The sequence below is a fragment of the Trichogramma pretiosum genome, unplaced genomic scaffold (assembly GCF_000599845.2).
Source record: "Trichogramma pretiosum strain Unisexual culture from Peru unplaced genomic scaffold, Tpre_2.0 scaffold6, whole genome shotgun sequence".
Classification (NCBI taxonomy): domain Eukaryota; kingdom Metazoa; phylum Arthropoda; class Insecta; order Hymenoptera; family Trichogrammatidae; genus Trichogramma; species Trichogramma pretiosum.
In genome coordinates this window covers 1,626,607-1,651,183 of record NW_019641678.1, presented here as the reverse complement: position 1 = coordinate 1,651,183, position 24,577 = coordinate 1,626,607, and the positions used below count along the sequence as shown (strand labels likewise).

The window sequence follows — 24,577 nt, the reverse complement described above, 5'->3', positions numbered from 1 at the left end:
AAATGACCCTCATACTTTGCTGCTTCATTCTTCACCTTTTTGTTTACAATGCTTATTTTTTTATGGCTACCTATATACACTATACGTGACATGTGTACGTGGTTCATGTTTTTTATATGAAATTAATATGCATCCGGCAATGACAAAGTTCCGAAAATGGATGCGACGGTCGCGAAACTACATCGCTGTTCAATGACCCAATATTATAGTGCCTCGATCCAAAGAAACGAACCTCCATAAACATTGGATAAAACCTGCACAATTGCAATAATACATATACTTGAGTCTCTCTATATATATCTCGTCAATAAGACGGATAGAGAAATGCGGTGCAAGAAAGCGTTGATGATTATGATTTCGAGACGATGATGGCGATGATGATTCATGTTATGAGCGATTTCACTAGTAGATCATACGTGTGTTCTCGCTGTACTCATCGCGCTCGCACGGAGCGATGTATCGGCCGCTCCCCACCGCATTCTACTTATCCATCGGCAGACAAACATTTAGACGTTTTACTCGAGCCGCTTTAAGCTGCTACGTCGGCAAACGCCTGATACACATGTTGACGCACAGATCGCTTCGATGAGTCGTCCTCTCGAGGCTCGAGCAGCTGAGGAGCAAGTAGTAGGTGGATGCGTGTAGGTGTGCCTACATTACACAGGTAGCAGTGTCGGTGCGCGGTACTTACGCCCCACCTCGAAAACAAAAACGTCGGAATGTGCGATTCTGCGTATAGGTGAGAGTTTGGCGTATGTCTCTGCAGTGTGCGCGTGCGAAAATCCCTACGCGCAATTCGTGATTTGAGAACTCGCAGACAGTGCGTCACGTACAGTAGTACACATACGTGCTTTTGGTGTGTGTGTGTGCTTGTGTGTGTGTGTTTACCCTCGTGCACAGTGCACAGTTCGCAGCAGCATTGCTACATCGAATAGTTTATATCTGAGTATACAGTGCCAGCTCGGCGCAGCTCCGGCCTGCAGTCGTACATATATATATACGTCAGAAAACGATACAGCGATAAGAGGCGTCGATTTCGCGACGTTCTTCATTCAATAACTGCACATAGCGAGATAAACGGTAAGTAGAATCGGTGACGATCAACTGAACCTGAACAAGAGTAGAGTGAGAGATAGGGTACAAGGTATAGAATGCATCGCGAGTGAGTGCGAACATCAGTGAGTGTCGAGGATTTTTCCGTGTGATTGTGAATCGTATCAGGCATGTGTCATATTATGTACTCACGAGTGCGTAACGTGTATACATGTTCGTGCGTATCATCGAACAAGTTCAATAATCTCGTTTATCTCGATCGTCTCGACCCGTGAAATTGACGTACTAGTATGCTTCTTGGAGAATTTTTGTAATAAAACGTTCTTCTATATGTACCATACTATATGTACGAATCAGTTATTCATTCATATCCTCTCGCTTTCTCATTTCTTCGCTTCTTCAAACATCGAGATTTCTTGTATGTTTTTTTCACATATTTCTCTTTCTCTTTAGCTTCTAGGCTCTTCCCTTGTGCTTCTCTTTGTACATAACACACATCTATACATTGATGCACGAAGTATATCCGCGCACACCCACACGAGCTCGTACACTTGTACATATACGCATGTATACACACACGCAGAGTCGCTCGACTCATTCTTGGATCGATGTGTACATGGGTGCATGCACATATACCAAGGCGAGAGCACTTTGTATGGTCGCAGTTTTGTGTACATGTATATGTATAAACACTACATACATACATACATACATACATATATACATACCGCAATGCTTCTTTGGCGGCTCCCTTGCAACTTTCGTTTCATCCCGAAATTGCACGAACTTGGCGTGGGACGAAGAGAGTCGAAAGAAAAAGAGAAAAAATGTTTGCAATGTAGAATCGAATACGTATACTCACACACGCGCGCACATATGAATGCGGTATGGTACTGCCGGTGCCTTTTTTATGTACGCGAAACTTATATATTTCTTTTAGCGGCTTCTAATGCTACTGCTCTGTGGCTGCACCTTTTTTAATCCTCAGTTTCGCCTTGTATCGTTTGCCTGCGAGCAACTCGAAAAAGAACTCACTGAGAACAAATTTGAGAAATTTTCGCTTTGAAGCTCGAGCAATTAATTTTTAATTCATCAATTTTTAAAAGATTTTTCGAGAAAAAATGTGAAAAATTTAATTTTCATCATACTTTGGACATGTTTTTCAGTCACTAATTTTTATTTCAACTTAACGTATTAATAAACGCAACGTGAAAACTATTTTAGAATCTCGTTGGTTTATTAAGCCAGTACAATATTAATCCATGAAAATAGATTTAATCGCTTGTTATTAACATTTGCCAATTAAAATTAAAACTGGACAATAAATGGTTTGAAATAATTTGTTTAGCAGGTGTGAAGGCACCGCAACAAGTCAATCATGAGTTATCAAATGCCCCAGAATCAATCCAGGCCGAGTAAGTATCAAATGAATCGCGTCCGAGTACGAGTGTCAAGCGAAGTGGATGAGAATATACGATTTATTTCTGAACAGTGTCGCATGGAAACTATCAGCAAGGTCCAGCCGATTTGCCAATGTGTTCGAGCAAGGAGCAAACCCTAATGTGGCAGCAAAACACCTACATGGCCGATTCGGGTATCCATTCGGGGGCCGCGACCCAGGCGCCGTCTTTGAGCGGCAAGGAAGACGATGAGATCGAGGGCGATCAGCTGATGTTCGATCTCGACCAAGGCTTCGCCCAGGGTTTCACTCAGGATCAGGTAGACGAGATGAACCAGCAACTGAATCACACGCGATCTCAGCGTGTCCGCGCGGCCATGTTCCCCGAGACCCTGGAGGAAGGCATTGAAATCCCGTCGACGCAGTTCGACGGTAGCCAGGCTACGGCCGTGCAGCGCCTATCCGAACCGAGCCAGATGTTGAAGCATGCTGTGGTCAATCTCATCAATTACCAGGACGACGCCGATCTCGCGACCCGCGCCATACCCGAGCTAATTAAACTGCTCAACGACGAGGATCAGGTTGTCGTTTCGCAAGCTGCTATGATGGTTCATCAGCTCTCGAAGAAGGAAGCCTCTAGACACGCCATCATGAACAGCTCACAGATGGTGGCTGCCCTCGTAAGAGCCATCTCCAACAGCGAGGACCTCGAATCGACCAAAGCAGCTGTTGGCACTCTGCACAACTTGTCTCATCACAGACAGGGTTTGCTGGCCATTTTCAAGAGCGCCGGTATACCAGCGCTTGTCAAGCTCCTCAGCTCGAACATCGAGTCGGTGCTGTTTTACGCCATCACGACCTTGCACAATCTTCTCCTTCATCAGGAAGGCTCGAAGATGGCCGTGCGTCTAGCCGGCGGTCTGCAGCGCATGGTCATCCTCTTGCAGCGCAATAACGTCAAATTCTTAGCTATCGTAACCGATTGTCTGCAGATTTTGGCTTACGGCAACCAGGAGAGCAAGCTCATAATTCTTGCCAGTCAGGGACCCGCCGAGCTCGTGCGCATCATGCGCACTTTCGACTACGAGAAGCTCCTCTGGACTACTTCTCGAGTTCTGAAAGGTAGCTTTTTCATAGATTTTCAAAACTATATCTTTTCTTTCTTTATCTTTAATTAATACGATTTTACAGTTCTCTCGGTGTGCCCGAGCAACAAGCCAGCTATCGTCGAAGCTGGCGGTATGCAAGCTCTCGCGATGCATCTTGGAAATGCGAGTCAACGTCTCGTACAAAACTGCTTGTGGACCCTGCGCAATCTTTCCGATGCTGGCACCAAAGTTGACGGCCTCGAAGGTCTTCTGCAGAGTCTCGTTCAAGTTCTAGCCTCCACGGACGTCAACGTTGTCACCTGTGCCGCCGGTATATTATCCAATCTCACTTGCAACAATCAGCGCAACAAGGTCACTGTTTACCAAGTTGGAGGCGTCGACGCTCTTGTCCGTACAATTGTCAACGCAGGCGATCGCGAGGAAATCACCGAGCCAGCCGTTTGTGCTTTGCGTCATTTAACTTCCCGACACATTGAGGCAGAAATGGCTCAAAATTCTGTTCGACTGAATTATGGAATACAAGTAATCGTTAAGTTGCTTCAGCCTCCGTCTCGATGGCCTTTGGTTAAAGCTGTCATTGGTCTCATAAGAAACTTGGCTCTCTGTCCCGCTAATCATGGCCCACTGAGGGACCACGGTGCAATACCTCATTTAGTTCGTCTACTACTTCGTGCATTCCAGGATACCCAAAATGTTAGTTATTCATAATAACTTTTGTTATCCACTCAGCATTTTGATTTATTGAATAAACGTTAAAAATTTAATTTCAGCAACGATCTGCAGTTGGAAATGTCGGTGGCGCAGTACCCCCAGCCACTTACGCCGATGGTGTTCGCATGGAAGAAATAGTCGAAGGCACGGTTGGCGCACTTCATATTCTTGCCAGAGAGTCTCACAATAGGAGCATCATAAGATCGCAAAATGTTATTCCCATTTTCGTACAGGTAAGAGATCTCGATCTTTAGTTAATATTTTTAATGTTGAAACAAAAAATGATTTTATTAAATTTCATCCGATCTTCTGATTATCGTCTATTGATTAGTTATTGTTCAATGAAATTGAAAACATACAACGGGTGGCCGCTGGCGTACTTTGTGAATTGGCAGCTGACAAAGAAGGTGCAGAGATGATAGAACAACAAGGAGCTACGGCTCCTTTAACAGAACTTCTTCATTCACGCAATGAAGGTGTCGCAACCTACGCCGCCGCAGTTTTGTTCCGCATGAGCGAAGATAAGCCACAAGACTACAAAAAGCGGTTATCGCTAGAGTTGACAAATTCATTACTGCGAGAGGATACAAACTTATGGAACAATGCAGATTTTGGAATGGGTCCAGATTTACAAGTAAGTTTTTGATATCTGCGAAGAAAAGTTGAGAGAAAATATTAATTATTTTATTGTAGTATAATATAGCATGATTTTCAATTTTATAGCATACATATATCATCTGAAACTATTTCAAAATAATATATTCAAATAAATTTATGTACAAAGTTTGAAATGAAAAAGCTTTACTCGTAAATTTTACACACAAGACAAACAATTTTTGGTATTCTTACAATTGCTTTTTATTATATGCTATTTGCTTCTACATTTCTGTTGGTGAGCTTAGCTTATAAAATAATGTAAATTTTTGTTTTCATTATATAGTCTCAATGTTCAAAATAGAATGTTTAACGTAGTTTAGTTTTTTTATATTGTAATTATTATAATCATTATTATGGTTGTTATTATTATTATTATTATTTCTTATTATAATTCTGTTTTTACCTCTATATTTGATGAAATTCTCAGGATATGCTTGGAAACACTGAACAAACTTATGAGGGTATGTATGGACAAGGACCACCTAGTTTACACAGCAGCCATGGAGGTAGAATGTATCAGCCTCAAGGTAAATGATTGTCTTAATCATTATCAACAGACCATTATTCTATTCATTCATGCAATCATTCAATTGATATAAAATTTAATGGACTATGTTGCATAATGAAATGAATTCATTATCACAAGTACCTATAATTCATATTTTTCTTACTCCAAATGTGACTTTTTCAACTATACAAATTTTATCTAAAACAAAAAAATGAAAAAAATGAATTGGGTATTAGAGGGCAATCAATATCAAACCTTAAAAGAATTCATTCATTGATTACATGTCACTTTCGCAGTAATCACTGTTCATATTTTATCAAATATCTTAAATTCATAGAAAATCTCAAATTATTTTGTTATTCGAACAGCCTGACCCATGGATTAAACTATAAATAAAAGGATAACATACCCAGCTTAACATCATAGGTGAAACATTTCCTAAAATTGGCATAAATTAGAAATTTTATTTTCATCTAGTTTGTTTTGATGTTTGCATTTTTATGTTGCTATGCTATAGATGTATTTAGTGTATTTGTATACACGTTATGCATGTTGAGATTACACTTTAAAATTCAAACACATATAATCACTTGGAAATTCATATTCAAACTTTTTATTTTATCAAAAGTTACAAGTTAATACTCTGTAGATAAAATTAAAACTTGAATCCTAATTTTTTATTATTATAATTTTAAAATTGTGAAATTTGTTTTAATTTTTTATATTAGAAAAAGTTATTTTCATTATATTATTTTGTTTGCAAATGTTTAAAGATAAATTTTTGCAAAATAGAACTATTTGTTTAAAAGAATTTTAGTTTAAAAAAATATTATTCAGATTAATCACTGCACACCAACTCAAAATTTATTATTAAAAAGTATTTTTCACCATTTTTATCAAATTGCACTTTATGAATAAATTAATTATTCCAAATATTTACTTAGTTTTTGATTTTTATAGGCTATGACCAGATACCAGTAGACTCAATGCAAGGACTAGAAATTGGCGGGGGTTCTACATTTGGAGCAATTGATGCAATGGATGTAACTACAACAGATAATGAACTCAGCTTTGATCATCATGAAGAGCTAGACAGTTCTGTTCCTGCACCCTGGTACGACACTGACCTTTGAATATTTATTGCAATAACAAGTATTTTATTATTATTGTTAGGGGTAGCCAGTTCTGATATTTTATTTACTCTGACTTCGTAATGTCGAGTATAGCAATAGTTTTTTTATCTGATTTCTCCATGTGACCTGATATACAGAGAAACTGATAAAATGTATGTATTTATCGTGAATGTAAGTACATACAATTTTTATAATTTTTTTGTACTTTTATTATAACTAATGTCTTATAAATTTTTGGAAATTCTTTTGTTATGAAAATTGAAATGCAGCATATGAGCTTAAATATTGTATCAAATTCAAACAAGACAAATTAATGAAAAAAGAAATTCTTACACTAAAATATCATGAAGAGAAAATAAAAATGACAAAAAGACAATCTAAGAAATAAATCAAAGTTGAAAGAAGGTGTTCAAAACTTCATTTTGAGCGAATTATCAATTTTTTTTCGCAAAAATTAAAAATTAGCTTCTTTAAAATCAAAAATTAAAAACAACCTCTGATAAACGTTATGATGTATAAAAAAAAAGGAGTTGAATGCAAATAAATATTACTTATAGAATATTATTGTAGTGATAAAGTGGTAGTGAATATTATATTTGCATAATCTTGTGACATCTTTATTATAATAATTACCAGCATAATATCTATTACATTAGAAAAAAGAGATCGGTCTACAGGGACTCTACTTTACAATTAAGTATTAAATGATCATTTACTATGTAATCAATAGACCATAGAATGAAGTACACAAAAAATGTTTATTAATCTTTAACGAATTTTTTCAATGTTTTACAAAAAAATGATGAAAGTTTTTTTGTATTTGAATAACCACATGTAAACCGCATATATTATCACATACCGATTACTGTATAAGCAAAAACCATCTATGGTACACTTGTGAAATAATGAATCAAAGATTTTTTACGTAATCATACTGACAAATATCTTCAAGTATTAAAAGTTATAAATTATAATCTAATTTTTCGCACAATGATTAAATAAAAACTCAGTGAGTTAACAAACAAAATGAAAAAGAAAATCAAACTACTCATAAAAATAATGTAAGACAAAAGTATAAATGACATTTTATATATGTTTTAAATCAAGAATTTTTTGTGAGATTTATTATTAAACATTGAATTATATGCATATATAAATAAAAACATATGTTTACATCTGCATTTGTATTTTAAAAGTTGAAAATTGGTAAATAAATTATCATCATAAAATGTACAGCTTTAATTTATTTACCTTTTGCACTATCTTTCTTTGTTCTCCATCCAGCTGCGTTCATTCAATAAGAATCGCTTCTAAAAACTATCCGATGCATGGACTTTTTTTGGGCACCAATCATATTAATGCGAGACTTACATACTTGTGCGTGGAGGGGGTTCAATGCTTGAGAGAGCGCACTGCCGCAAGTTTACTGACACTTGCAGACGAACAGTAGTTTATAACGGAGGATATTATGTGTAATGAGTGCATACAACACACGAATTTGCTTGCGCGTGAAAATTGCTGCACGCGGAAATAAGCCCATCGCAGCAGTATCATAAAAAACTCAAAGCGAATGTCTAGTCAGCGAGGCGAATATGATGCAGTTGAGGCAGAAGCAGCAGCACCGGACGATGAGGCAGTGTGCCGGCCAACGACCGACTCTACTTGCAACTGCAACAACAACATCACGATAAGAAAACAGTATATACCGGAGTGCAGTCGAGCGTTTAGGTAAAGTCTGCCAAGGATAGACGAGCAAGTAGACCGGCCGGTGCCAAGTGTGAATGGAGGCGGTGCTCCATCAGCAACAACAATCATTGCACAATGACGAGTTGATGACTGCTGGTGTCGAGTTTTCACTCGTTCATAATTCAAATTATCATCGCAGCATGAGTGCTTGGAAGCTCTTACAGAGACGATGCTACGATCTTTTGTCCCATCGTTACTCGCTACTAGTTGTCCTCGTCGCACTCACCTGCATATTCGTTGGAATTATCCACTTTGGCGAGGTCGGTAATCTTATTGAACTTTCAAATCATATAATAATTTAAGTAATCAACAAATGTTCTTTATGGATTAGGTGTGGGTGACTTGGAGCAAAGAAAAATATAAATTGGTGTTTCATTCCTTTAACGATAACATACTAGGCATATCATTTCAAAAGCAACTTTGTCAACATGTACCTATCGATGTTGTTTACACTTGGGTAAATGGCTCTGATCCACAGTTCCTTGAGAGTTTACATTCTTATGTACCAACATCTAGTGTTAATAGTGCACCCTCTAGATTTAGTGACAAGGATGAATTAAAATATTCACTCAGATCATTGGAAATGTATGCTCCTTGGGTACGAAAAGTTTATATTATTACCAATGGACAAATACCAAGCTGGCTGGATATGGATAATCCAAAAGTATCTCTTATAACGCATGAGGATATTTTTATCAATATCAGTCACTTACCAACATTTTCTAGTCCAGCTATAGAAAGTCATATACACAGGTAGTTATTGTTTTAGAAATTTAAAATCTATTTTTTAATAATAAAAATTAAATTTGCTGTTTTTTTTATTTTCTCAGGATTCCTGGATTATCTAATAAATTTTTGTACTTTAATGATGATGTTATGTTAGGCGATACAGTATGGCCTGAAGATTTTATTACTTTTGCAAGTGGGCAAAAAGTTTATTTAGCTTGGTGGGTACCAGATTGTTCAGATTCATGTCCTTGGGCATGGGTGCAAGATGGAGCATGTGATCCTTCTTGTAACACAACTTTGTGTGAATTTGATGGTAATATTAATTTATATTTGACTAAACTTAAGTGCTGAATTTAATTTTTTTTAAATTGTTTCATAGGTGGAGATTGTGATATAACTAAACATAAGTCAGAGAAATATGGAGAAGATATTGAGGATGATTATCCTTCTAAGTATATGCAAGAAACTAAACTAGGATCAAATGGTGTTGAAAAGCTACTTGAAGCAATCCAGTTGAGAAAAAAATCAATATCTCCAGGAATAAATGATTCAACTTTAAATACTTTGAGATCATTACTTTTTGATAATAATCCTTGGGAAGAAGCATTGCAAAAATTAGCTAAAAAAAATAATGTCTTTACAGAAGTACCTTACAAATATGTCCCAAAACTTCACAAGGATAAAAAAAATACTGACAATAATAGTGCAACGACAAAAAAAAAAATATCTACATTTCATCCCACAAATATTGCAAATAATACAGATAGACGGTTGATAAAAAAATACATTGCCAATGACGATATTATTAATTTAGTACATGTTAACGATTCTTTTCAAAAATCTGATCAACAAAATAAGAAAACACGCTCTTTGGATACATACGCCGAATCATTGTTAAACGTCAACAGAATTTACAACAAAGCTTATGGTTTTGCTCGACGCAAAGTCCCTGCTCATATGCCACATTTATTAGATCGTCAAATTATTGTGGATATGCAATTAAAATTTGCAAAAGAATTTGATATAACATCGAGTCATCGCGTGAGAAGCTCGAATGACATGCAATTCGCTTTTTCTTATTTTTATTTTTTACTCAGTGAGAAACAGGATGTGCCGATAGCTAATATTTTCGATGTTTTCGACACGGACAAATCACAGTGAGTTTATTATCTCTTATTCTGCTTAAAATAAAAATAAAAATAAATAATCACACTGAAAAGCTAATATAATTTTCCAGGACTTGGTCTGACAGAGAAATTCGAACTTTGTTATCTCGAATGTACCCATTACCACTCGATTATAGTATCGTTGTCGATTTTGAACAAAAAATAATTAACTGTTCAGATTTGCTTCAATTAAACGATAATTCAAACATCACACCTCCTCCTAACGAGAGATATATCGATTCATCATTGGTAAGTATACATTCAACAATCGATACTTTCCGTATTTTCTAACTTTTACACCCGAATTTATTTCCGTACAGCCAACAGTCACGCGTGAATTAATATTAAACTGTGAATCGGTAGTCAAAATGCTGCATTCGAAATTTGGCAAGTTGCAAAAGTACCAGCACAAAATAGTCGAGGCTGGTAAAAACGAAATATTTGAAATGCTAACAAGTAACGTCACGACGACCGTCAGAGTATTAGACAAAATTCGAAGCGAACCGAAGTAAGCGATATTAACAACGAGAAATGTACAAAAGAAATCGATTCGAGCGATTAAAAATTGCTTTGATTTCAGGAAATTCATATGTCTCAATGACGACCTAGATCCATCGAAGCAATCGGACAACGAAGTAGTCCGAGCTCTACTCAACGATTTTTATCGATCGCTCTACCCAAAAAGAAGCAGTTTCGAGCTACCCCTGCAGTATCGGAATCGTTTCACTCATCGACACGAGCTATTTGAGTGGCGTCAAAATCGCACGAGAGCCCGAAACATCGTGCTGCTGCTCGTTACGCTGCTGCTCGTGCTCATTTCGTATCACGCGATTCGTCACACTTCAGTGGTTTACGGTGGTAAACGCTGCTCGTCGACTATTCAGATTAGCAGACAGCGATTACCGACGCACCATCACAATTCGTCTGGCGTCTCTTTGTTTTGATGCTCATAACGGTCTGCAGCTGCAATAATGTTTAAAAAAACATCATGATCTGCAACGATCTAGTCAAGTGAAAGATTATCAAAAATCTTGTACATAGTTTGACGTTAAATCAAAATTTTGCTTTATTTTACTATTATATATAAATATATAATGGATTTATTGGTCTATCCGCTCGAGTCGTAAAGTTACGTTGTTTTTTTTTACTACAACTATTAAATACCTGCAGCTGAATAACTTTATTCTACATTAATTTTACGACTGATCAACAACAATAACAACAATTTGTGCAGTAATCAATATATCTAAACGTAATTATAAATGTACAATATATATTTATGTATGCCATGTAAATATATTAGACATGCATATATATTTAAATACGTTTAAAGTTTTTCGTGGCTATACATACATTACAATGTCTTTGAAATAAAAAAAAAAGGAGGTAAATTACTTTGAGCGCATAATTCATTGATCGTTTCGGTAACTGTAGTCGGTAGCGTCGCAGGCTGAAGCCCCTTCGAGCGGAGGGCACTCGATGTGTCGAATATTTCGTGGACCGACCATACCGGCTTGTCGCCTCGAACAATCGCTCAACCAAACAGCTACATTGGCAACTTCTTGGGCCAGCAAACGACGCCCTATGCCTGCATCGTCATCGATGTGATATGAGATCGTATGTGTGAGCTCCGCGTGGAGTTTCAAGTGATTACTTACCTGGTACGTAAGGGTAGAATTTGTCTATCGTCCGAGTCGAAGCGGAACTCGCGCTCGGGGTTGGTACTTTGGCTGGTTGTCTTTTGAGGGACTCGCGGGACTCGGGAACGACTTCGGTCATGGACGTTCGCTCGTACTTGGTGAGACTCTCGGTGCTTTTAATCTCCTCCTTGACGATGGTTTTGGACTTTGTCGAGCCGACCGAGCTCTTACGACTGATTACATCTTCTTCCAGGTAGGATTTTTCTTCCTCATAGAGTTTCTCCTCCTCGTGATGTTCGTAAGCCGATCGAATGCTCGAGGGTGCCTCGTGCAGGTAGCTGTGCTCACCATCCTCGCCAAAGCTTTCCATGGCTAAGGGAAGTTGAAGCGCGGGTCGTTGATTATCAGAATTAAAGGTTTGAGTAGCAGCTGTAGGTGGAAGGACATCAACTAGGAAAGTACTCACTGATGGCCGATTCGAAATCGTCGTGAAAATCGAGATCGACGTCGCGCTCCGTGTCCTGACTGGCGAAGGAAGTCGGAGCTGCAGCCGCGTCGTGGGCCGGCTCCGGCACGTCCTGGAGCTGCTCGTCCTGGGAGGTGGCTGGCGCGGCGGAGCCGGCCTCGGAGGGTGCGCTCGAGGACATGTCGTAGGAGCAAATGCAGATGTCCTCGCTGGTGGAGCTGCAGCTGGTGGTGCTGGCCCTCTCGGAGCCGTCGCAGCGCAGGCCCGCGAGATAGCCGTAGATCTCCATGAAGAGGCTGTAGGGTATGAGAGCGGAGCCGCCCTCGGGCTCGTTGGTGAAGAGCTCGCAGACTTTGCTCATGGTCTCGGTGAGGCTGCGACTCAGCAGGCCCAGGCCGATGGCCAGGAACTTTTTCACGACGCACGCGCAGGAGAACTTGCCGATGCCGAGGATGAGCTCGGCGTCGCGCGGATCCAGGCAGAGCGAGTCCCAGCGCTGCAGTACCGTGTCCACCGCGACGCTCTTGTTCAAATCGGCTGCGCATAAAGAAGAGAAGATAATTGGAAGGGCAGACGGGATCGATGGATCGATGAACTTTCGACTTACGTCCGAGCAGCCTGAGGAGGACCTTGAGATAGCCGAAGGTGAGACTGTGCGCGGCATTGTACTCGGGCGGGAACTCGAGTCTGAGCTTGGCCGGCGGCTCCTCGCCGTTGGCGAGCGCGCGAAAGTACGCGCTGGACCACTTGAGCAGGTCGTAGGGCTGAGTGCGTATGGCCGACTTGCAGAACTGCTTGAGTATGGCCGGCAGCTTGGGCGGCACGGTGATCTGCTCTATGCAGTAGGTCGTCTCGGATAGAGGCATGTTTTCTGCTCCCGATCTATCCCGTCCGCATCCTCCGTGCGCTATCCTCTGTCCACGACGTTACGCGCGAACGCGACTCGCATTTGTACAGCGAGAGCTCCGAGCCTCGGACGTAATGCGCTACATACGTGTTAGCAGTCGCTTAGCAACCCTATACGTTGTGATATCGGCTCGTCGGGACTGCAGCTCGCACGGCCGACTTATATAGCTGCAACTGCAACGCCAAAGTAACATTTTTCATTCTCTGGGGCGATTCGAGCTCCCCCCACAGACCCTTGAAGCTTGGTAGAGGCTTTGGCGACGAGCGATGCAAAGATCGCGTGCTGCTCGGCGATTCCAAGTCTGCATCGAGCCCTGCATACCGCTCTAATCGACTCCAAGCCGATCCGCATTGCACTGGCCCTTGCGATCGCGCTCCAGACTCGGCCGAATCGACCGACGGACCTGCGCTCGTAAAAACAACGGATGCGAGCCCCAAGACCTTGACCCAGTGACACCGAGCAGCGGCATGACACGATCGGGCTAATATGCGCCGCTTCCTTTTCTCTCGACTCGATGGGAAATTCAAGGTAACTACTTGTACTTAGCTCTTCGCTCGCTCCTTTCCCCCTCCCATACTTTTTAAACAAACAAACGCAATGTTTATAAAAGTAAACGTAAAAGTGTACAAGCTGTGCTCTTTAACGTGTTTGCGCAAAATTCGAAATTTGGCGCTTTCAGCAGCCAGAATAATAATGACAATTTGTCGGTAAGGTCGTTTCGTTCGTTGTAGCTGTTTTACCCAATGCCGATTTAAATTTACGCAATCCTCGCATTTATCTGCACGAATAATTTGGCGCGCCTGTAAAGAAAGAAGTGGCAGGACTGGAATAGATAAAGAGAGCGAGAGAGAGAGAGAGAAAAGAGGAGAAGAGTAGGAGGGAGAAGGTGCGCGTGCGTCGGCGGCTTTGTGTTGTACATGTATAACATGAGCGGGCAACGGCGCGACACACACATACACACACACACTAGCACACCAGCACACCAGCACACGCAGTGAGCAGCTATAATCTTAAAAGTTAAAGCGAAAGAGAGAGATAGATAGGTAAAACGTAGGAGCAAGAGAGAGAGAGGAAGAGAAAGAGCAAGGCATAATACGCGGCTGCAGTGCTTTCGACTAGTGAGCGAGAGAGTCGGGTGCTAGAGCTCCGATAGTGCGGAACACTTGGCCTTTTTTCCGTTCGTCTCCTTCTCCCCCCCCCCTTCACGAATTGTATCTCGTGCGAGTGGTGTCTCACCTGGTGCGTTCAAAGATTTGTTCCTTTAGTTTGGATCGTCCTTCGACAAGACTACTACAACACATCGAGCAATCATGTCTCTGCTGTACCGTGTCACCAGCCGCAAAGCCGTCGAGCTTCAGGTAAGCCTTGCAGCCCTTTTTCCATTAAACGTTGGCCCTTTGGCAGTACCTCGGAATCGTACCCTCGGAATTTGACGATCGTATATTAGGACGCGAGCAGCATCGCCTCGAACTTGGCGTCGTGTTACCCTCGTAGCTGCCCGCGGCACTCTCGGCATCTCTGCCGCGCGTACAACGAACGCGTGTCCGTACTCGGCAACGGCTCGACTCGCCGAATCGACGGATTTCTGTCTAGCTTTTTTTGCTCCCGAACTAAACCGAGCCAAACGCGAAACGGTTACCGCATCTGGTCTTCCCTCTGTATTATTCTTACACATATAAGCAGACTCACGCACACGAGCTTAGCGCGTACCAATACATGTGCATGCCATAACATACACCTTTGGCCGTATGGGACACGCACATACGCCTCGAGAGAGAGGTTTTTTTCATTCTTACGTTCGTGCCGCATTCGTATAACTCGCATCCAAGGGAGGACGAGGCCCATGCACGGTTCGGACGAGACGAGAGAGACAGAGAGTAGGGATACGAGTATCGAGCCTACGGGTTTTTACCACCCATATAATTGTCTCCGATCCTCGAAGCTGCTCCGACTGCAGTGTTGGCGTGTCTCAACCGTCTCCTTTTTTTGAGCTTTCGAGATGTCGTGTCATCTAATGTAGGCAGTTTGCTGTGTGGCTCGAGTCTCGATGGATATAGGCCGCCGACGCCGAGTCCAAGTATACAAAGTCGAAAGAGCTCTGGCGTGCCGTGTCGATTATGTAACGGCAAAAGGTCGCGAGGAGGAGCTTTTCTAAATACGTCGCGCTCGCTGTTATCGCCTTCGGCTTCGCATGGTACACGTGGACTTCCATGTATGTATATGCTCCTGCGATTGACGTGACGGTCTCTCTCGCGCTCTCTCCTTTTCTCTCTCTTACTAAAAGTCTCTTGTTTCTCTATACTCGTTTACACGCACGAAAAGCGCGCGAGCCAGCGAGCGAACAGAGTGTACATACCCAAAGAGAAGAACAGGAAACTCATGAGAAGAAACTTTTGTGCTCGCCAATACGCGATATACGTAAACTAACAGCTCCGTGTGTGCGAGAGAGCTCTGTATACACGCTAAATGAAATTATACTTGCATCGTCGATTTTTCGCCGAAAGAGAGGAAAGAAAGCCGTTTTCATGCATATTACTCTCGTGTCTTTGGATTCTCACACGTATTCATTTACAAGTAGGTATGCATGCGCGCGAGGCGAGCATGGCACATTTTCATGAGCGGTCGATAGACGCGCGCGGAGAGGCTCGCTCGCGGCCGTGTTTCGAGACCGAGCCAACGCCAGTATAGGCCAGCTATATGCACACCGAGCTTATAGCAGACACACGTATGACACACGAGCGAACGTCCACTGTGTGCATCGTACGAGCCCGAGTTTATCCTGACACTCGGTCCTATTCCCCCGCGATTCGTTACGTAAGCCGAACGACAGTGGACTCGGGGCAAGGTCCGACAAAGCTCCTGCTCCTTCGTCCTCCAGCCTTTCCTTCGCAAGCCGCCAAATGTCTCGAGTGAACTTGGCCCTGTGACTTGCTCGCGAATGCCGCAACTTTGGAGTGCAGCGAGACTTTGGAGACGAAGCAGCAGCGACGACGAACGCGCGACGTCTTGTTGCAGTAACCTCCAAAAATGAACGCACATGCCTGCGCACATGAAGCACTCGCGTGGCAGGCGCCTCGAGACTTTCGTTCCATCGAGCAGCAGCTCCTTCGGCGAGAGCCGCCGATAAGCCGCGTACGTTGAATCGACGCGCTTCCGACCTTGGAATCGATCCGTTACACGCACGAGGCGTTATAGACGGCACGCGTGCAACTATTCTCTCTTCCTTTCCGTACGCATCTCCACCTCGCACGACCGCCCGAATGAATGACCGCTAAATGCGGCCCGCTAAAATTAGCCCGGCCCGTGCTCCAAATGGTCGATCGAACGTGCGCCGCGAAACGTCAGGGTCAAGCCTCGCGACCAACACGACTCGACTCGAATACCTGAGAAAGCGAGAGAAAATTGGCCGAGCTCCACGCACGTACCTATCTGCGATATAGGTACACCCTTGCTCGGCTCACTTGGACTTATTGCTCGCGTCACTCGTTGAATAATAAGCGACATAATTGATCGATAATCGGGTGAAGCTTCGGGGGGTGCAGCGCGACTCCTTCTACGGCTTTAATTTATGCACCTTCGCTCAACTCGTGCATCGCATGTTCGATTCTTCTAATCTCGTCGCACGTACTTTATTAGTCGTATATCAATTTCTATTATTATGCAATCTGCTAATGCCAGCTGCCATCGAGCAGAAGCTCGCCTTTACATAAGACGTTTGGCCTCTTCTCGAATCGCAATTAAAAATAAACCGTTCATCGCCTGCTTTAACGTTGCCTAGGCCTATTTTTAAATTCACCTTTCTCGATCGTCCTCTAGTCGATAAAACATTCGGCTTTCTTTCTCTCATCGAGCGTCTGTATCGACGAAACTTTCATAAATAAAAAAAACTGGATGTAAGCGATGAATCACTCGACGCAACTTCCAAAATTGATACTCAACGGTAACCGGTATGCAATAGCAGCTGCTTTACTAGTTCGGATATCATCTTTTCTATACTCTATCGATGCCTATGAAAAAATAAGTGTCAATTTTCTGAATTCTTAGTCTTACTTGTATGAGATAATCATTTTTTCAATATCGTACGATTGAGGCTAGAGCTAGAGAGCAAGGAAAAAATTATCATGAATAGTGCGAGACATACGAGCATTCGTAGTTGTGTTATCAAATTTCAAAATCTTTAGTTTACGATTTTTGGTAACGGTATGCATAATCAACGTAAGAAAAAAATTCAAAGCCGCTCTCTATGTTGCGTATATCCTATGTAAATAATTCATCGAGTTTGTCGGCATCTAACCGCGGGTGGGTCTGAATTATTTTTGTAATTAGCAATTTTTTCGGCCATCGCGGATAAAGACACGCACGCGCAATAGCAGTCACGAGCTTGCCACTGATTATTGAATATGTAAAAAAGTGCAAAAATATGGATAGTGTCAGAAAACGAAGCGCGCGCACATGTGCAATTAGCAGCTCTTGGCGCGAGATGAGTAAGCAAGACGTGCGCACGATCGCTTATATGTAAACATATGTTGTGTGGCCTTATTCGAGAAATACAAACACGTATTATAATACAGGCCACGTCTGATAAACGTCTTTATCGCGCGATGCATTGGCGCTGCGGCGTGTCGCGCGAAAAGCACCCGCACTCCTCCACGCTCGCCGTCCGTGAAATTTGCCCGCAGCTTACCTGTGAAGCGCGCGACTATCGTAAATTCATTAGATGACTGTTGCAAAATTATTTGCACCAATGTCACGCACGAGGAAACGTTTGCTCGCGAACAAAAAAAGAGAAAAATAGCGAGCGCGTATGCAGTGCACCAAAGAGAATTCTTCTCTCGGCAGCTTAAATGCGGCTGTCGTTCAACGCGCGTAATTAACCGCTCAACTCTGTAAAAAGAAAGAAAAAAAATTAAAAGCTCGATACTCGTCTTGTAAGATTGAAAACGAAACGATTGAATCTTTTACAGCGCCGCGCGACAAGCCATGCTTCGTTAAACTTACACGTTCAACAGCTTCGATTACACGCGGCTTATGCGTGCCCCCATGTGATCCGCCAGTCTCGTATATAGATATTTACACGTGTATATATCATGAAAAGGTATTTGCCAGTTTCGCCTGTACGTGATACGATTGAACGTCATTGTATACACAGACACACTCGACGTGACAGCACTAATTAGGTATTTTACATTTGCCCGCGCTTCTAGATTTTTCCGATTCGTTATAATCGATTCTTTTTCTATAAACATCTATACACATATGCATACAATAAAGTAGATAATAATAAAAAATGATTGCTGTCTTTCTACCAATAGATATTATAATAATTGTGCAAATGACGTAAATTTTTAAATCGGTGTCGCCGATAATTTTTCCGTACGATATACGTTGACGCTCATCTTTTTCGCAACTTGTGGGCTCGTTCAGCGTTTAATCGATTTTTTTACGTACCTATTGCGTTGAGTTCGTTCTTATCCGCGCGCGATTGTATTGTGTGCGCAACACATAAATTTGATCCGAGTCGAAGGCGCCCCGCGCGTCCAAGATCAATGTCGAGCAGCAAATAAGAGTGATGCGAGAAGCAAGTCGACACTCGAATGAATTAATTCGATCAAGTTAATTTGCGCATCTTGTGCATGCTTGTGCAAGTATGCGAGTGCGATGATAACGTGGAGCGGCCTACCAAGAGCGCAATAAGTGCCCTCATATATATACATGTATGCGCCTATAAATACATACTTCGCGCTATCTTATTCAGTTGCATTCATTATGCTAAAAGTCGAATCGGTCCTGATTTTTTTCTCACGCAGATCGACTTAGCTCTACTTTCACGATCAAGTTCTCCAGATGTTGAAATATCAAAGATGGTAATTTCCTAAACCTTACGAGATCCTTATTTTCTGATGGCATTAGACCTTATCGCTAATGTTATAAACCTATCGAAAAGCAGAAAAGTAAAAGCAGTGGTTTTATCGCATTCGTACAGGCTTCGCGCAAGAAGGAATTGTACGCCGCTGCGAATCATCGACGATGATTTCCCAAGCATGCGGATCTGATCGGCCAACATAAATTGATAAGAATCGAATTAATCATCGCCGATGCAATTCCATTGACATGTGCGATCGGACGATGTGTAGACGATCAATGGTGGAACGTGAGTGGCCTTGCCCGTGACCCATGCACGATGAACGATCTTATGTATCATTTTATACATCACGCACGCATGACGACGGTGTGCTCCAACTGATGATATAATCGCGCAAGCCTCGAGTCTCATACGATCTCGCTCGGAAATTCGCGATAATCGATGCTTTTCATCGGATGTTTAAACGTAGCTTCGCGTCTTTCGACGCGAGAAGAAAATCTTCTCGCCAAGATTGTCCTATGAATTCTTTGCATTTATATTATCATTGATGTGTCGAAGTTCATTCGACATCGTAGTGTAAGATTTACGAAGTTTGGCATCAAATTGATGCAGCGATGAGTCGTAAAGGATCAATTCTCACCGTATAGCAATCCGTAATGTCATATACAAGACAAGTCTCTCTCTCTCTCTCTCTCTTTGAGAGCGCACGAACTCTGGCGGTTCATTATTTTTATTGGCTGGTTTCACCCATCGAGTGTAATGACATTCGCTCGGCGCTTATAGGGACTTTCCTGCAATTCATCGTGCGCGCGATAGCCGTCGTCGCATGTATGTGTATACTGTATAAAAACAAAAGTCAATAATAATCGGCCAAACGCGAATATCTGCTTCGTAATTGTGCCCGCAACGTCGGGTCTATATGCTCATAATCGGTCGCGCACGCGGCGCATTGTTGTAATACCTTACTTCTATGTATATGTGCGAGACGAGCGATACCGACAGTCTCGTGCTGATACAGACACTCTTTTTGCTTTCGCTTATACATTTACACTCGCGACAGACGAAGGAGCAAATACCCCTGCGGATCCGATAAGGCGCTCTTTACTCCCCGCGTCTGGCTAAATAAATGCGCCTCTCTCGAGTGCTACACATGCGCGCTGCAATGTGTGCAACCGCTACAGTATACCGCTTTATCGTAAATACTCTTCGCTGATCCGACAATTGTCATGTGTATTTATTTTGATAAGACGAATACGTGCCAGAGCGAACTGCCCGCGATTACTACGTACTAAAGGTCTGACTTGGATGTCAAAAATCTGTTGACATCTTATCGTTTTTTTTTTTCATCGTACGCGTGCCGTCGAATCGTAGATATTTGTAAAAGTACGAAAAAAAAAATTCAACTCTCGAGCCACACACGTGCCACGAGTGCAGGCGTTACATAATTCGCTTTAAGGTATTACGAAGCTCCGCGTAGAAATAATGACGTAGATGCAACTGCTCGCTCGCGCGTATTATGCATAGAAATCCATCGAGGTTTTTTTCGCTAGCACTGCCACCGCACACGCACTCCGAAGTTCATAGCTGCACGAGAAAGTCAGTACAGGGTCTTTGACAATGGCAATGTTTACGTAACGCCTGCGCTTTTCTCGTTTATTGCATACGCTGTAACGTGCACGCACACACCCGAGTCAGAGACGATCGTCGACGCAACCGATGTTGCTGAAATTGCTCTTGTTTGTCAAGGTCAAAGTCTATGCAGTGTGCACACCGCATCATTGTCCGTCCCTCTATTGACGTTTTAATAATTGTCTACGTGCAGCTAGCTACCTGCTGTAACGAGGCTGTTCGATGAAACTGACTTCGTGGCACTTCGCTCACTCTAATATGTAGAAATTATTTTCCATAGCTCGTGGAAAAACGATTCACGCATCGTGTTGTGTCCTTGGAGATATTTGTTAAAAATATGTACAGTTGCTAGAGCGATTTCAAAATTGTTTGTTTTTTCCTCTTTTTGCAGAAGCTGAGCCAGAATGTCGGAATCCGCGCTCTGTCGGATCAGTCGACCGACCTCAGAAAAGTCCTTGCCGATAAAATTCCCAAGGAACAGGAACGCATCAAGAACTTCCGCAAGTCTCACGGTGCCACCAAAGTTGGAGAAGTCACCGTTGACATGGTGAGTTATCAAATATATATATTTTTCTTTGCCTCAAATGCACATGACATGGCTACCGTGCTCAAAGCGCTGCACAAAAAAGAGACCGACTCTTTTGACTCATGCACGCGCCTACGCGTGACTCGATCTACAGCTGTTTCCTTTTGATGATTACATGTTTACGAAATCGCGTGACTGCAAAAATCTTGTTACGCGATGTACGTTCACTTCAATTAACAAATTGACAAATTTTGAAAATAATCATTGCTGGATTTCGTTTTATATAAATTTGAATTTATGAAATTTTAATTAAACTCTTATAGTTTTACTGTAAATGAAAATTGTGCATGAAAAATCAATTTTTTTGTTGGTTTTGCAAAAGCATACAAATTGCTGTTATAAAGTACTGAAAAAGAGAGAAAAAAATAATCATTCGACTGGTCGTTAACAGATGTACGGAGGTATGCGAGGAATCAAGGGTCTCGTGTGGGAACCATCAGTACTTGATCCAGAAGAGGGTATCCGCTTCCGTGGCAAGTCCATTCCCGAATGCCAAAAAGCTCTGCCAAAGGCCGCCGGCGGTGCCGAACCCTTGCCCGAGGGTCTCTTCTGGCTCTTGATCACCGGTGACGTGCCCACCGATGCCCAGGCCAAGGCTCTGTCCAAGGAATGGGCTGCTCGTAGTGCTCTGCCCGCCCACGTGACCAAGGCCCTCAACGACTTCCCCAAGCACTTGCACCCAATGAGCCAGTTCTCGGCTGCCATCACTCTGCTCAACAGCGAAAGCGAGTTCGTCAAGGCCTACACTGGCGGAGTCCACAAAAGCAAGTACTGGGAAACCGTCTACGAGGACTCGATGAACCTCATCGCCAAGCTGCCCGTCGTTGCCGCCACCATCTACAGAAATCTCTACAAGGGCGGCAAAGGTATCGGTTCCGTCGACGCCGGCAAGGACTGGTCCCACAACTTCTCCCTCATGTTGGGCTACGACAATCCCCAATTCATCGAGCTCATGCGCCTCTACCTGACCATCCACTCCGACCACGAGGGTGGCAATGTGTCTGCCCACACGACTCACTTGGTCGGCTCGGCTCTGTCCGATCCCTACCTGTCCTTCGCCGCCGGTATGAACGGCTTGGCTGGACCACTCCACGGTCTTGCCAACCAGGAAGTCTTGGTCTGGCTGCAGAAATTGCGCCAGCAAGTCGGTGACAACCCCAGCGACGAGAAGCTCAAGGACTTCATCTGGAACACCCTCAAGAGCGGACAGGTCGTACCTGGCTACGGACACGCCGTACTTAGAAAGACCGATCCACGATACACCTGCCAGCGCGAATTCGCTCTCAAGCACTTGCCCGATGACAGTCTCTTCAAGGTTGGTATCTTTGCTCGACGACAACCTCTTTGTCGCGTTAACTTGCATTTATTGATGTTAATTCTTTACCCACTCTCTCACGCTCTTTTTTTACTCTGCAGCTCGTGTCGCAAGTCTACAAGGTCGTGCCACCAATTCTACTCGAAACCGGCAAGGTCAAGAACCCATGGCCCAATGTAGACGCTCACTCCGGTGTCCTCCTCCAATATTACGGAATGAAGGAAATGAACTACTACACCGTTCTCTTTGGAGTCTCGCGCGCTCTCGGAGTCCTCGCTAATCTCGTCTGGGCCCGCGCTCTGGGTCTGCCCATTGAGAGGCCGAAATCTCTCAGCACCGATCTCCTCATGAAGGCTGTAAAGGCTGCCTAAGTAATTCATTTCAACACAATCACATACACGGTCTTGATCGATTCATTGATTCAAGACTCGCTAACCACTAACCGGCTGACGACGATAATAGCGATGATCTGATTATCGATGTAGGATTCCACTTGTTTCTCGCCTCGCTCCGACAGTGATCGGACATGGCCTGAAATCGAGATAATTTCTGCATATCGTGTTGGTCAGCCGATAAATCAACATCTTTACCTCCATTAAATTACACAAACCTCCCTATCCCTCATAATCCCACAAAAAAAGTTAGTTCAAATCGTTATTTTGCGAAGTCGACCGAAACTTAATTCACTGCGTTAGTTTATACACAAGCAGCGTATAATCGAATAAAAATAAAATGTATTATCAAAATATTGCATACTGCCGGCGCTGAAGTTCAGCGTGATACTATCCACTGTTAGTTGAAAACTTTGTTATCAAGTCGCTTTATACATGCATTTCATGTACTTGACGAGTTACGACGCAAGAGGAAAAAGTATGGAAAAAGTCGTGACAAAGCGCTGCTGTTACCAAATGTTATTTACAGTAATTGAATAATTTAACAGTAGGCAGAAATGAGTATTTAAATTTTTGGTCGACTATACGTTATATATTATAATGTATCTGAATTCAACGGCAAACGGTGCGTCTAAATGTATCGTTCGCGGATCGATTCTCACGCGCCATGCGCGAGACAGAGATTCATTTAGTTTTTTTTTTCAATTAGACACATTAAAATGAATTAATAATAACCATTTCGAATGAAATTTTACAAAACGAGAAAGCATCGGAAAAACAAAGTGTAATCCGAAACGACGTTTTAGACTGTTCTACATATACATTGTAGTGCGTCGATGACGGTAATATGTAATATTACTAGACAATACATATGTGTGACTATTTAATAGTATTAGTCGAGTGACCCTCTTGTATAACCACGTCACACGATATAATTATCTAGAATCATAGAGACCACTGTGAACGAAAAAATGGAAACCGATAAAACAATTGTATCTTTTACGAGACAAAACCACCGACAACGAGCGCTTTTATTTGTTATGATAATCTTGGGAGCTCCCTCCAAAATACTTAATGTGAAAAAAATGATGAAAAAAGTAAAAGCAATATGAGAAAAGCGTTATGAAGCTCGATTTTTCAAATCGTGGAACGACTCAACGCCTTGGTGCTAATTTTAGCAATACTATAACGTCAAACTTTGTAACGCTCGAACAGTCAATTCGTAAAATTCTTTTTTTGTTTGTTGCGATGTGAGTCTTTGCTCTTTACTTTTTATCTGTTGCAAAATTAAATCCTTTTTATCGAAAATAATTGGAGTTTATCTTTCGTTATGTTTTAATCTCTCCAACTATTTTTTTTTTATACCCCGAGTTATAAATCTTTATCTATGATTTTGGAGATGGAGAATAAACCGGTGGTAGATCCATCGATAACAAGTATGAATGCGTGAGTGCTGATTTTTATTTATAATAAATGAGCCGAAAATAAATAGAAAAATGTTTCAACCAATAATATACTCGTCGTTTTCATTTTACCTGCACAGCCTTGTAGAATTACATGGAAAAAAT

At 42.2% G+C, this 24,577-nt stretch overlaps 4 protein-coding genes across 7 annotated transcripts; 3 read left to right on the top strand and 1 right to left on the bottom strand.

The window, feature by feature from the left end:
* Positions 1–496: 496 nt before the first annotated feature.
* On the top strand, positions 497–7,601 carry LOC106658022 (armadillo segment polarity protein-like). Of its 4 annotated transcripts, XR_002763559.1 has the most exons (9): positions 746–1,080; positions 2,402–2,468; positions 2,546–3,574; positions 3,644–4,254; positions 4,332–4,505; positions 4,604–4,906; positions 5,357–5,456; positions 5,806–5,863; positions 6,398–6,483. XR_002763559.1 is itself a non-coding variant. In XM_014379806.2 (8 exons), exons 2-8 carry the CDS (start codon positions 2,432–2,434, stop codon positions 6,568–6,570), a joined length of 2,427 nt encoding a protein of 808 aa, XP_014235292.1. In that variant the 5' UTR covers positions 497–739; positions 2,402–2,431; the 3' UTR covers positions 6,571–7,601. The 4 variants fall into 4 exon arrangements, 3 of the variants coding, with proteins under 3 accessions (XP_014235292.1, XP_014235291.1, XP_014235290.1); XM_014379806.2 differs by lacking the exons at positions 746–1,080; positions 5,806–5,863 and adding an exon at positions 497–739 and having other exon boundaries at positions 6,398–7,601; XM_014379805.2 differs by lacking the exon at positions 5,806–5,863 and having other exon boundaries at positions 2,405–2,468; positions 6,398–7,601.
* A 328-nt stretch (positions 7,602–7,929) lies between these two features.
* On the top strand, positions 7,930–11,541 carry LOC106657864 (N-acetylglucosamine-1-phosphotransferase subunits alpha/beta). Its single transcript, XM_014379555.2, has 7 exons — positions 7,930–8,576; positions 8,648–9,069; positions 9,147–9,358; positions 9,425–10,202; positions 10,283–10,460; positions 10,532–10,719; positions 10,792–11,541. The coding sequence occupies exons 1-7, from the start codon at positions 8,352–8,354 to the stop codon at positions 11,153–11,155; spliced, it is 2,367 nt and encodes a 788-aa protein (XP_014235041.2). The 5' UTR covers positions 7,930–8,351; the 3' UTR covers positions 11,156–11,541.
* On the bottom strand, positions 11,535–14,110 carry LOC106657863. The gene is made up of 4 exons (XM_014379554.2): positions 12,925–14,110; positions 12,318–12,854; positions 11,870–12,223; positions 11,535–11,799 (listed from the first exon to the last, which is right to left on the bottom strand). The coding sequence occupies exons 1-4, from the start codon at positions 13,181–13,183 to the stop codon at positions 11,621–11,623; spliced, it is 1,329 nt and encodes a 442-aa protein (XP_014235040.1). The 5' UTR covers positions 13,184–14,110; the 3' UTR covers positions 11,535–11,620.
* Positions 14,111–14,370: 260 nt separating this feature from the next.
* Positions 14,371–24,521, top strand: LOC106658007 (probable citrate synthase 2, mitochondrial). Its single transcript, XM_014379776.2, has 4 exons — positions 14,371–14,582; positions 21,108–21,263; positions 21,694–22,617; positions 22,719–24,521. Exons 1-4 carry the CDS (start codon positions 14,535–14,537, stop codon positions 22,986–22,988), a joined length of 1,398 nt encoding a protein of 465 aa, XP_014235262.1. The 5' UTR covers positions 14,371–14,534; the 3' UTR covers positions 22,989–24,521.
* The last annotated feature ends 56 nt before the right edge of the window (positions 24,522–24,577 follow it).

What these genes read in the sequence shown, in the direction of transcription:
- LOC106658022 (XM_014379806.2), top strand. Translation starts at nt 2,432, where the DNA reads ATGAGTTATCAAATGCCCCAGAATCAATCCAGGCCGA. An exon ending in CATTCCAGGATACCCAAAAT is followed by an intron (nt 4,255 to 4,331) that starts GTTAGTTATTCA and finishes ATTTAATTTCAG; the next exon opens with CAACGATCTGCAGTTGGAAA. An exon ending in TTATTCCCATTTTCGTACAG is followed by an intron (nt 4,506 to 4,603) that starts GTAAGAGATCTC and finishes TCTATTGATTAG; the next exon opens with TTATTGTTCAATGAAATTGA.
- LOC106657864 (XM_014379555.2), top strand. Translation starts at nt 8,352, where the DNA reads ATGGAGGCGGTGCTCCATCAGCAACAACAATCATTGCACAATGACGAG. An exon ending in AACTTTGTGTGAATTTGATG is followed by an intron (nt 9,359 to 9,424) that starts GTAATATTAATT and finishes ATTGTTTCATAG; the next exon opens with GTGGAGATTGTGATATAACT. An exon ending in AAAATTCGAAGCGAACCGAA is followed by an intron (nt 10,720 to 10,791) that starts GTAAGCGATATT and finishes CTTTGATTTCAG; the next exon opens with GAAATTCATATGTCTCAATG.
- LOC106657863 (XM_014379554.2), bottom strand. Translation starts at nt 13,183, where the DNA reads ATGCCTCTATCCGAGACGACCTACTGCATAGAGCAGATCACCGTGCCG. An exon ending in CGATTTCGAATCGGCCATCA is followed by an intron (nt 12,224 to 12,317) that starts GTGAGTACTTTC and finishes AACTTCCCTTAG; the next exon opens with CCATGGAAAGCTTTGGCGAG. An exon ending in ATTCTACCCTTACGTACCAG is followed by an intron (nt 11,800 to 11,869) that starts GTAAGTAATCAC and finishes ATGACGATGCAG; the next exon opens with GCATAGGGCGTCGTTTGCTG.
- LOC106658007 (XM_014379776.2), top strand. Translation starts at nt 14,535, where the DNA reads ATGTCTCTGCTGTACCGTGTCACCAGCCGCAAAGCCGTCGAGCTTCAG. An exon ending in GAGAAGTCACCGTTGACATG is followed by an intron (nt 21,264 to 21,693) that starts GTGAGTTATCAA and finishes GGTCGTTAACAG; the next exon opens with ATGTACGGAGGTATGCGAGG. An exon ending in CCGATGACAGTCTCTTCAAG is followed by an intron (nt 22,618 to 22,718) that starts GTTGGTATCTTT and finishes TTTACTCTGCAG; the next exon opens with CTCGTGTCGCAAGTCTACAA.